The 12,985-nt window shown below is 41.1% G+C and overlaps 1 protein-coding gene across 2 annotated transcripts in view; it reads left to right on the top strand.

The window, feature by feature from the left end:
• Positions 1-12,985, top strand: part of NDUFV2 (NADH:ubiquinone oxidoreductase core subunit V2) — a 32,025-nt gene that overhangs the window by 5,515 nt on the left and 13,525 nt on the right. The window contains exons 1-4 of one of the 2 annotated variants that reach the window (XM_062201372.1): positions 1,941-2,143; positions 7,663-7,728; positions 9,417-9,479; positions 9,555-9,671. In XM_062201372.1, coding sequence (XP_062057356.1) covers positions 2,117-2,143; positions 7,663-7,728; positions 9,417-9,479; positions 9,555-9,671 — 273 coding nt within the window. In that variant the 5' untranslated portion in view covers positions 1,941-2,116. Of the gene's footprint in view, positions 1-1,940; positions 2,144-7,662; positions 7,729-9,416; positions 9,480-9,554; positions 9,672-12,985 lie in introns of those variants that run through there. The other variant, XM_062201371.1, reaches the window with a different exon arrangement.

Genomic DNA, 12,985 nt, shown 5'->3' with positions numbered 1-12,985 from the left:
CTTTTTTTTAAGGTTAATTTTTATTATTTATTTGAAAGAGTTATACAGAGAGAGAGAGGGAGAGGGAGGTCTTCCATCTGCTGGTTCACTTCCCAGTTGGCCTCAGCCACCGGAGCTGTGCCAATCTGAAGCCAGGAGCTTCTTCTAGGTCTCCCACGCGGGTGCAGGGGCCCGCCCAGGCCATAGCAGAGAGTGGGATCGGAAGTGGAGCAGCCGGGACTCGAACCACTGCCCGTATGGGATGCCCGCACTGCAGGTGGCGGCTTTACCTGCTACACCACAGCGTTGGCCCTGATTTATCGAGTTTCAAGGCCCATCTGTGGTGGCCTTGTCAGGGGCATACGAAATGATTTTGAGGGCCTTATCCCGCCTGTGGGCTGGATGTTCTCCACCTGTGGCTTAGGCCATTATCTCTAGTTAGATTATCTAATATTGTATTACCATGGGATTGAAAGAAATATTTTGTTATATACTTTTTTGATTGCAATGAAGTATAATTTTAAAAAGTCACTAGAAAATAAAGATTGGAAAGTGTAAGTATAAAGTGATATTTTTTGGCATAAAGAAATATTAATAGGTTCCTTTGGGGATCAGTACAATAGATAACCTCATTTGATAATTTCTGCAGTGAGGGTAGAGAACTTACCTATTTATAGAGGTACCTGATCCATCTATAGATTCTTTCTGGTAGAGAAGCAGCCTTTGGGGGAACTGTAGAATTATGTAATTATGATGGTTAATGGAAAACATTTAATTTTACCAGGGTAATGTGAGCCATGATTTGCAAACCGAAAGAGCTATCTTGCAATTATCAATGTGTTTAATATGCTGTTATAGTAAAATAAAAGACATTAGAATAATTAGAAATATTAGTAGAGTTCTGGATATACAACATAATTTTATCTGTGTCTTAAATAATATGTAATGGACATGGATATTTCAATGTTTTTAGTCCTCATTGCCTCAAGAATAGCATAATGAAAGAAAAATCTCAAAAATGTGAGGAAGAAATGTGTTACAATATTTGTAAAGTTTGTAGCATGGTGTCTGATACAGAATATGCATTTATGATTATCCTTGAAATGGATTTCACAGTTACTATTAACTTAGCATATATACTTTGTTAAAATGCATTGAAAACCTCAAGTTTTTTAAAATGTAAAAATGTGTACTATGAATGTGTCATAGAACACTCATTTTTTGGAGTGCTTTCAGTTTTGCTGGAGCTGGTGGTTGGGGAGGCTGTAAAGAAAGAAGCTAGCAGGTGTTGTGAACATTGGAAAGAAAGCACTGAGAAATACAATTTTTGACTTACCATGAGACTTTTCACATGCGTACAGTGACTCCTGTGCAGGTGAACAGACATCTTGGTGGATTTAATCTGTAAATGTTAAGAGTCACCTAAAAGGTATATATTTCTTGTTTAATGGAAAAGATGGTTTTTCAGTTGTGTGACCTTAGTTATGTCTGTCTCACTAATTACATTGCTGATTCTGTCATTTTTGTCCTACAGTTTCCTTGTCCCTTATTAACTTCTCCTGTTGGTTGTGTCATTTTATAATGGAAATGTACAATAGACTGAAACATGATCTGGATTGGATACTGTTTAATGTTTTAGGAGAAGAAACTCAGAAAAAGAGTAAGGCCCATGAAAAGACTTTGAAGAGGTCTAGTTCTTGGAGAAAAAAAAATTTAGTTTTTGTCATTTTGGGGTGTGTTGGTATTGTAGTTTACAATAAAAGGGAAGACTAGTAGAAAGCACGTAGATAGGACTAAGATTTAGAAGCCTGGGCTGAAATTCTCTGTCATTAATTGAGTAGTGGGGTACAAGTTACTCTCTCTGAGCCCAAAATCTTTTATTTTGTTTTAAAGGTTTATTTTCTTATTTGAAAGAGTTACAGAGAGAGGGAGAGACACAGAAGGATCTTTCATCTGCTGGTCTGGGGAGTGCCCCAGGTGGCCTCAATGGCCAGGTCTGGGCCAGGCTGAAGTCAGGAGCCAGGAGCTTCCGCCAGGTCTTCTGCATGGGTGGCAGGGGCCTAAACACTTGGGCCATCTTCAGCTGCCTTTCCCAGGCCATCGCAGAGAGCTGGATCAGAAATGGAGCATCCAGGATATGAACCGGTGCCCACATGGGATGCAGGTATTGCAGGCTGTGGCCTTACCCTCTATGCCACAATGCCAGCCCCCAAGCTTGAGTTTCCTTAAATATAAAATGGAAATAATTACTAACCATAGATTTTGAGGAGTCTGAAAAAATGTGAAAGTACTTAACACAAAGCCATTCAAGGTTACTTGTCTCTGAGGTAAACACTGCTGTTTTTGCCTGTTGTTAATTTATTCTTTCTGCTCTGAAAAAAGAATAAGCTAGAATTCAAACCTAGTATTAATAGTGTGCTATATATCAGGTTATTTTCTTGTTTATGAGTATTAGAAGATATTTGGATTTTCAGTTGTTCATTGAATTCAGTTGGAGTTTTTGGGGATGTAGACATTTCAGAATGAGAAACTCTAGAGAAAAGAGTAGCCTCTAGTTTAAGGGAGTAGGGAAGGAACTTAGCTTACTCTTTGAGTCAAGCGTAGCCAGGCCCCCTTGTGGGTGGTAGGGACCCAAGTACTTCATCTGCTGCTTATTAGCATGCTTATTAGCAGGAAGCTAAATCAGGTGGAGGTGGATCTTGAAACTGGGCACTTGGGGTATGGGATGTGGGCATCCCAACTTGTGACTTAACCTGCTGCATCACAGCACCTGCCTCTGAAATCTTAATCCTCTCAACGTCCCTATGAAATGTATACTGTTATGGTTCTGATTTTTTTTTTTTTTTAAGATTTATTTATTTGAAAAGCAGAGTTACAGAGAGGCAGAGGCAGAGAGAGAGAAGTCTTCATCCACTGGTTCACTCACCAAATGGCTGCAATGGCTGGAGCTGAGCCATCCAAAGTCAGGAGCCAGGAGCTTCTTCTGGGTATCCTACATGCGTGGATTTCCCAGGCCATACTAGAGAGCTGGATTGGAAGTGGAGCAGGTGGGACTCGAACCGGTGCCCATATGGGATGCCAGCACTGAGGTGGTGGCTTTACCTGCTATGCCTCAGTGCTGGCCCCTATGGTTCTGATTTTACAAACTAGGATTCTGGAGCTGGACTTTTAATCATTTTAGCTATATTATTTCTCCATACATAACGCATAAAGTTATTTACGGACTGTTAGATACCAGTGATACATCACAATTTTAGAGATGTTAGGATGTGGAAAATGTGTGTTTTAAAAACAATAAAATTGACCCATCTTATAATAGAACACGTTTTGTGTTGGTCATTTTTCACCACTGCCATCATCGTAAGGGTGTTATTTTTAAAATTAGGTCGGTGACATTAAGATGTGATGAGGGACCGGCGCTGTGGTGCAGTGGGTTAACCTGAAGTGGCGCCTGAAGCGCCAGCATCCCATATGGGCGCCGCCGGTTCAAGACTCGACTGCTCCACTTCTTTTTTTTTTTTTTTTTTTGACAGGCAGAGTGGACAGTGAGAGAGAGAGACAGAGAGAAAGGTCTTCCTTATGCCGTTGGTTCACCCTCCAATGGCCGCCGCGGTAGCGCGCTGCGGCCGGCGCACCGCGCTGTTCCGATGGCAGGAGCCAGGTGCTTCTCCTGGTCTCCCATGGGGTGCAGGGCCCAAGCACTTGGGCCATCCTCCACTGCACTCCCTGGCCACAGCAGAGAGCTGGCCTGGAAGAGGGGCAACCGGGACAGGATCGGTGCCCCAACCGGGACTAGAACCCGGTGTGCCGGCGCCGCAAGGCGGAGGATTAGCCTGTTGAGCCACGGCGCCGGCCCGACTGCTCCACTTCTGATCCAGCTCTCTGCCATGGCTGGGAAAGCAGTAGAAGATGACCCAAGGCCTTGGGCCCCTGCACCTGCAGGGGGACCCAGAAGAAGTTCCTGGCTCCTGGCTTCGGATAGGTGCAGCTCCGGCTGTTACAGCTAACTGAGGAATGAACCATCGGATGGAAGACCTCTCTCCCCCCCCCCCCCTCTCTGCCTCTCCTCTCTCTGTGTACTCTGACTTTCAAATAAATAAATAAATCTTAAAAAAAAAAAAATACAGTGAGAGGAGAGGCAGAGAAGAGAGGTCTTCCATCCAATGGTTGACTCCCCAGTTGGCTGTGACAGCTGGAGCTGCGCTGATCCAAAGCCAGGAGCCAAGAGCTTCTTTTAGGTCTCCCACGTGGGTGCAGGGGTCCGAGGCCTTGAGCCATCTTCTGCTGATTTCCCAGGCCATAGCAGAGAGCTGGATTGGAAATGGAGCAGCCAGGTCTCAAACTGGTGCCCATATGGGATGCTGGTACTTCAGGCCAGGGCGGTAACTTGCTGGCTGTGCCACAGCGCTGGCCCCTCCGTGTACTCTTTGATGTAGGACACAGGTATCCTAACCACTAGGCTAAATGCCTATTTCTAAACTTAGTTTTAATTCCACTTTCCATAGGCTTTTTGAAGTACCCATATGTATTACTGTATATATTGCATTAAATATAAAGTATGATCTGTTATAGTACAGAGGAAGCATACAGATATATATATTACAGTAAAAATATCTGTTGTATATAGTGTATTTTACATATATGAATTTCCTTCTCTGGATCTTTGATTATCCTTCCTAGAGACAGCCACTGTTACTGGTTCTTTTTATATCTCTGTATATCCATAGACATATTTTGATAGAAAAAGCAGTAAAATATGGAAACTGGCATATTTCTAGATTTTACTGACTTGTTAACTGTGAAGGGCTGAGATTTTATCTTATTTGCAAGTTAAGTTGCTACAGTTTCATGGATCCTGGCAGAACACTGCTGAGTTAGAGACAAAGGACTGTATAATTAACTCATGGCACAGTAGGCAACATGAGCTCCTGTTCATATTGGTTACCATTAACATTTAAATTCCACAGGAGTGACATGGGGCAGCCCAGGTGAATTTGTTTATCATAGCTGAGGAACCATGAGTTTTGGGGGACCCAGGTGCAAGAAGCACACTCAACCTTTGCCCTGGTGTGGTGGTAGGGAGATATTCTCTACCGAAATTCTTGAAAAGATGGTCTGGAAGAAAAGCTGTCTATGCCTCTGTTCACATGATGTGCAAAAACAGACCCATGGAACATTTTCTACCAGCACTGCCTCTTCTCTTTCTTTAAGTAAAAAAAGATACTCACATGTTAATGTCAGTGGAGGGGAAGTAAGTAGATGGTGTTTTTCAACATAAGTTCATTGGAAAAACTTATTGCTTGGTGTGGATATAGATAAAAATTAATTACATGCAGATACAATAAACCTTCAGTAATCTGTTCTGAGAATGATTCTTTGTTGAAGTCAGCCAACAGAGTGCAGAATTATTCTAAAATGCAGTTGTTTGACTCTTCATTTCCCAATTATCAAATGATTTTTCCATGTGTCAGCAAAGCAGGTGATAATGCCTTAACAAGTTATGTAGTACTTCAGAGAAATTTTGTTACTTAAATCTCAGAACAATCCGGTAAAAAGATATCCCTGTTTTTTCTTCTGTTTTAAGATGTATTTGTTTTAAAAGAGTTAACAGAGAGAGAGGTAGAGACAGATTTTTCATCCAACAGTTCACTCGCTAGATAGCCACAATGGCCTGAGCTGCGCCGGACTCAAGCCAGGAGCTTCATCTGGGTCTCACACATGGATCACAAGGATGTAAGCACTTTGGCATCTCCTGTTGCTTTTCTCAAGCCCATAGCAGAGAGCTAGATCGGAATGGGCGCCACATGGGATGCCGGCATTGCAGGTGGTGGCTTTACTCACTATGCCACTGGACTAGCCTCTGTCCCTGTTGAGGGACAGGGCTTAAAATTAAGGCTTAAAAAGATTAACTTGTGTAAGGTCATATGTTAGCAAACAGCAGATCTTAAAATATCTAGAAGTCCTGGGCTTTTTCTAAAATTTAGCTGCTTTTTCCTGAATCTTAATCAATAGTGTCTTTGATGATTTAGACTTTACAACATTTCCTTTTGGATAGAAATGTGTGTATAAAGGCATGTGCATATCTTGCTATAGCAAGAGAGTGCTTGTATTTAAGTTTTCTGGGTCTGGTGTTGTGGTGCAGTGGGTTTAAGCTGCCACCTGCAACACCAGCATACCATATGGGTACCAGTTCAGATCCCTGCTACTCCACTACCAATTCAACTTCTTGCCTGGGAAAACAATGGGAGATGGCTTGATTGTTTATGTCCCTGCCATCCACAAGGGAGACCTGAGTAGAGTTCTAGGTTCCTGGCTTCCACCCAGCCCAGCCCCAGCTGTTGCGGCCATCTGAGGAGTGAACCAGTGGATGGAAGATCCCTCTCTGTCTCTCCCCCTCTTTCTGTAACTCTGCCTTTCAAATAAATAAATAAATAAATAAATTTTTAAAAATAATAGGTTTTCCAATTATATGCCTAGAGAACAGTTCTCAAAGTTATCTCTGCATTTTTAATTTTTAAAAAATATTTGTTTATTTATTTGAAAGTTACACAGAGGAGAGGAGAGGCAGAGAGAGAGAGGTCCTCCATCTGATGGTTCACTCCCCAATTGGCTGCAACGGCCAGAGCTGCATCGATCTGAAGCTGGGAGCCAGAAGCTTCCTCCAGGCCTCCCATGTGGGTGCAGGGGTCCAAGGACTTGGGCCATCTTCCACTGCTTTCCCAGGCCACAGCAGGGAGCCGGATCAGAAGTGGAGCAACCGGGACTAGAACTGGCACCCATATGGGATGCTGGCACTTCAGGCCAGGGCTTTAACCGGCTGCAGCACAGTGCTATCCCCTAAACCTGGGTCTTTTATTAATTAAAGCAAATATTCCATGTAAATGTATTAATTCAACTGAGATATTATTTGGACTTAGGGAAAAGCTAAATATATGACTAGGTTACTTGTTATATTACTCCTTTTATTTTATCTTTTAATTGTCCAACTCTTTGCCAGTTCCACATTTGGTTCAGTCCAGTGTTCTGTTTCTGGTTAGTAGAACTCAAATTTGAGGTTTTCAGAACAATATTTGAGTTGCTTAGGGGATAGTAGAGTGGAGGGGAAAAGGTAGAGGGCAAAGGGAAATGAAATGCAACAGATTCCTTCCAAAGCAGTTGACATTTATGTGTAAGCATCATAAATAGCTTTCTGAAACTTCATTTATAGCTGAAGTTTCTGAATTAATTTAGTAAAGGATTGAAAAGGAAGATACTGTTGACTCACTTGTACAGAATGAAAACATGTTTACAACGATCTGTATTAAACGAAAGCTGGCAACCACCCTGATTCAAAAGTGAAAGGCAGTAAGTTAATGATACATTCTCCAGATGCATGCCAGCAGTTAGTAGAAAGGATATACAACTCAGATCATTCAGCAGGTCCTGAGTGGTTATCATGGTTCTTCCGTTGAGTTTTGTGTGTGATATTAGACAAGTTAGTAAAACCTTGCCTTGGGATCTCCATTTCCTTTTGCTTCTGAATTAGATGTGGGCAGGGCATAGGGCATCGTGCCATATTTCTTAAGATCTTTTACTTCTGTAAGTAGATTCTATTGTTTTACATTATGAATCTGAAAGGATTCCCCTATGAAAAATTTCTTAAGGCTTTTGATTTACCAAACTTATTAAACTTTTAAATTTTAGGGAAAACACCTAAGGAATTTGCATAAGACAGCTGTGCAAAATGGAGCTGGAGGAGCCCTATTTGTGGTAAGTAGTTGCTTAGATTCCTTCAGAATAAAAAGACTTGGGTAAATCCTTTGTAATAACCTAAAGTGTCATAACTGCTAGAATCTGGAATATGCTGGCCATTGTGGGGCTTCAAATGTAGCTAATTGAATTCACTACATTTTGAAAGATGTGTGGTCTCAGCTGAACCTCCTAGTTTAAATTACCACCAAGGAAACTGGGAATAAGAATTTATATTGTTCTTTGGCAAAATTATTATGAGCCTTGACCAGATTCTCATCACACTTTGGGTATTTTTTTAATTATGTTATTTAGGTCTTTTTTTTCTTAAAATGTACAATTGATTTTTAAAAAATCCGTAACATTGACTCAAGGTTCTACAATGTGGGGAATTCCAAAATGTTTGAAGCTCATGGATTTTAGTAATGTAGTAAATTCATTAGCAGTTGGCCTTTATATTTTGATTTCCAGGGCTTAACTACAGGTTAGAAGTCTATGAATTCTTCACCTTATTTACACAATTCACAAGGGAGGAAACAGTGAGTTCCTCTTTAAAAAATTAATTTGTTTTGAAAGGCATGATGATATAGAGAGTGGAAGAGACAGAGGGATCTTCCATCCACTGGTTCACTCCCCAGATGGCTGTAAGAGTCTGGGCTGGGCCAGGCCAAAGCCGGGAGTCAGGAACTCTATCCGGTTTCCCACGTAGGTGGCAGAGGCCCAAGTACTTGAGCCCTCCTCTGTTGTTTTCCTAGGCAGATTAACAGAAAACTGGATTAGAAGTGGAGCAGGCAGTACTGGAACTGGCACTCCAGTGTGCGATGCCTGCATCTACTGTCACAAGCAGTGGTTTAACCTGCTGTGCCACAGTGTTGGCCCTTTTTCGGACAAGGTGCAGTTTTCAAGGATTAATCTAGAATTGTTTAAAGGCAATGTGGTGAATTTGTATGATGATTTAGAGTTAGGCATATAATATGTAGTTTCCCGCTTGGTGCTTTGTCGGAAAACTTTGTGTCTAAAAGCATTTCAAATTAACTATATAGGAGTATTTGAGATCACTGTCCAAATTTCTTTTCAGTTACGTCCTATAAAAAGCAGAACTTTGAGAGTTAACATTAAGAGATTCAGTTCTGTAATCACATAATCAGAACATTAATTGATGTGTTAATCTCAGTGTGACTCATTTGATTTCCTGTTGATGTATCATTTCTTGTTAGTTTTTAAAGAGGGCCTGCTCTGCTCTTTTAAGAATAAAGCTTCTTGCTATTGCCCAGTTTCTGTTTATGGAAAACTTGTGGGGAATAGATGGTGTTTTCACATGTCCCTAGAGTTGTGAATCTTAACCTTTTTGGATCCCAGATCCCTTTGACAGTCTGATATTCTCTCATTTGCAAAAATATACATATGTTCACACTTAAAAGTTTTGTGTCTTAAAAAGGCTTCCAATAATTGGCAGTGTTTTGGTAATTAGAAGATCCTAAAGCTCTTTCCAATTCTTAAAGGGTGCTTATTTCTAAAATTTTGAATTCTAAGTATTTTTTGGTCATCATACTCATCAAACGTGTGTTTAGTCATTCTTTCTGATGAAATGATAGAATGATTGATAGCATGTTGGAATAACAGTGGAAAGGTTAAACTGTTGGTAATATATATTATAGTTATGTGTAGTGTTAATACACACTTTTGAGAGAATTTTTTTGTTTGTTTAGCACAGAGACACTCCTGAGAATAACCCAGATACTCCATTTGATTTCACACCAGAAAACTATAAGGTATGAGAACATTAACAATTGCAGAATATTTGTTATTTTCCAGATACATAAGTAGTTGTTTTTTCTTTCATACAGAGGATAGAGGCAATTGTAAAAAATTATCCAGAAGGGCATAAAGCAGCAGCTGTGCTTCCAGTCCTGGATTTAGCCCAGAGGCAGAATGGGTGGTTGCCTATCTCTGCTATGAACAAGGTACTGAATTCATTTTTCAAAAAGAGGAGAGATTGTGTATGATGACTTTCTTATGTAAAAGTTACTCTAATAATAATTAACATCAGAATCTAGGATTGTATGTTTCTCTGAATTTTATTTTTGTATTTTGTTGGTTTCCTTAATGCAGACAAGTAGAGCTTTTTATTGAAGAAGATTAGGCATAGTGAAAGAGAATTTTGTTTTGTTTTGTTTTTTCTTTTTGAAGAAAATGATCATAATAAAAAGATCCCAAATGTGTATGATTTAGTGTTGAGATATTCTCAAAATTAATGTAATATTTAGACACTAGAATTTAGACACTGGAAACCACCTCATAGCTAGTGATAATCTTTTTAATATTTTGCTTCTTTGACTTTTTTTTAAAGATTTATTTTATTTATTTGAAAGAGTTACAGAGAGAGGCTGAGACAGAGAGAGAGGTCTTCCATCTGTTGGTCTACTCCCCAGATGGCTGCAACGGCTGGAGCTGTGCCAGTCTGAAGCCAGGAGCTCCCTCGGGGTCTCCCACATAGCTGCAGGGGCCCAAGCACCTGGGCCATCTTCCACTGCTTTCCCAGGCCACAGCAGAGAGCTGGATCGGAAGTGGAGCAGCCACTGCGCCACAGCGCTGGCCCCTCTTTGACTATGTTTTAAAAAAAATCTTATGTGGTATTTATGCCACTTGATAATGTCACCTTGGAATCAACAACCTACAGAGATGCCGTGGGTGACTCATAGTATATGGAGTTAGTCTATTTATATGTACTTTCTACGGTTTTTTTCTAATAGTTTTCAGCAGTAATCAGAATTTCATGTTTATTCATGTCCTATCAATATCATAATTACATTTGTGTGGTATTGTATAGTGGATCATTTACAGAGTACCAAGTGAAACCGCATTTGATTCTTAGGAGAATCACAACTACTAAGCTATGTTATATAATGGAAAGTGTGTTTAGGTTACAACTAAGAAACCTGATTTTTCTCTAGGCTTTACTTCCTCATTGGCAGTGAAGGTTTAGAGCTAGGTAGTTCTCTTCTAGTTATTATATTATGATTTCTAAGTTATATAGCTGAGACTGAATTAATTTCCAATTCAGTGCTTTTTCTACTTAACTATCAGAGATTCTGCTACATTTCATTTTTGTTACTTTCTAAACTACTTGGCCACAACTGTTAGGCCAGACCATCATCTTTCTTCAAGAATAGGAGTGTCCTCCATTTATCTAATAAAATTCCAAATGGAAATTTTAAATTTGATTATCTCTTGTTTTCTGTGTTCTGTAGACACTTTATAGACATTGAGTACTTTTTTTCACCAAAAGCAGGTTTAGTGAGGAACTATCCTTAGTAAACTTAGGTGGTTATTTTTCAATAAATCACCTGTTTCTTCAGGAGTTATCTACATGGTTTTATTTATTTATTTTTAATTTATTTGAGAGGCACAGAGGCAGACAAACTGAGCTTCCATCCACTGGGTCACCTCTTAAAGACTTGCAATGGCAAGAAGTGGCCCAGGCTGAAGCCAGGAGCTGGGAATTCAGTCCACATCTCTCACATGGGTGGCAGGGATCCCACTACTTGAGTCATCACCTGCTGGCTCCCAGGTCTGCATTAGCAAGAAGCTAGAATCAGAAGCAGAACTGGGAATCTAACCCAGGCACTCCAAGGTGGCATGTAGCCATCTTAAGTGACAATTTATAGGCCAGCCATCCACCCCCTGTAAGGGGGTTTCTTAAATTGTTTCTTAAATTAAAATAGCTAACTTGCTAAATAATGATTAGGTGTATGTTGCTAATCATAGTTTTGGAAATTTTTTTAAAAAATTTTTTAAATTCCCATTTTAATAATGGCTAGCCTGTTGAAATCTTGCTGAGGGCAAGCTTAGCAAAGGAACATAAATAAGAAACTAATGTGAGAACATGTAAAAGATACTGTACTATTGTGTTTAGAGTTGGAATTATGGAGGAGAAACAAGAAATAGGGCATAGAGAATAAAATCAAGATTATTTCCACTTTACATTTGGGACTTTTAATGCTAGTGTTCTCTCCCCTCTCCAAATCCCCAAAAACATTGAACCTTAGAGCAAAAACAAAATCCAGAAACTCACTCATTTGTTCCTTAGCCATCACTAAAGCATAGGGATTGTGTGTGGCAGAATTTAGAGGTGTGCATGTGGATAGATATTAGACAATCAAGACCCTCACTTAAGATTCAGGTATTTTGATGGCTCACTAGATTCAGAAGTACAACCCTGGCTTAGGACCACCAAATGAAATACCACAACTGCTTTATCTTTCACAAATGAACTGTGACTATCCGTCTTTTGAGAATATATTTCCTTCAGAATTCCTGGGATGAGAAAGCTCAACATATTTGTCATCTGAAATGGTATTTAATGAGCTCTTCTTTGATGTCAGAATATGGACACATATGTGTAGTTTTTAAGAATTTTTTTTTTTTTTTGGTCGGCACCGTGGCTTACTTGGCTAATCCTTCGCCTGCGGTGCCAGCACCCCAGGTTCTAGTCCAGGTTGGGGCTCCAGATTCTGTCCTGGTTGCTCCTCTTCCAGTCCAGCTCTCTGCTGTTGCCCAGGAAGGCAGTGGAGGATGGCCCAAGTGCTTGGCCCCTGCACCCGCACGGGAGACCAGGAGGAAGCTCCTGGCTCCTGGCTTCAGATCGGCGCAGCGCATCGGCCATGGCGGCCATTTGTGGGGTGAATCAACGAAAAAAGGAAGACCTTTCTGTTTCTCTTTCTATCTCATTGTCTAATTCTGCCTGTCAAATTTTTTTTTTAAGATTTACTTATTTGAATGAGAGAAAGAGGGAGAGAGAGGGAGACAGAGATCAGTCTTCCATCCACTGGTTCACTCCTGAAATGGCTGCAAAGGCCAGGCCTGGGCTAGGCGAAGTCAGGAGCCTGGAGCTCTGTCTGGGTCTCCCATGTTGGGCACAGGGTCCCAGTTATTTGGGCCGTTACCTGCTGCTTTCTGCTGCATCACAGTGGTGGCTCAGCAGTTCTTAAAAGCTAATAGAGGGCCGGCGCCGTGGCTTAACAGGCTAATCCTCCGCCTTGCGGTGCCGGCACACCGGGTTCTAGTCCCAGTTGGGGTGCCGGATTCTATCCCGGTTGCCCCTCTTCCAGGTCAGCTCTCTGCTGTGGCCCGGGAAGGCAGTGGAGGATGGCCCAAGTGCTTGGGCCCTGCACCCGCCTGGGAGACCAGGAGAAGCACCTGGCTCCTGGCTTCGGATCAGCGAGATGCGCCGGCCGCAGCGGCCATTGGAGGGTGAACCAACGGCAAAAAAGAAGAC

This window comes from Lepus europaeus, chromosome 9 (assembly GCF_033115175.1).
Source record: "Lepus europaeus isolate LE1 chromosome 9, mLepTim1.pri, whole genome shotgun sequence".
Taxonomy (NCBI): Eukaryota; Metazoa; Chordata; class Mammalia; order Lagomorpha; family Leporidae; genus Lepus; species Lepus europaeus.
The sequence above is the reverse complement of the archived record's forward strand: the minus strand, read 5'-3'. Positions and strand labels throughout refer to the sequence as shown.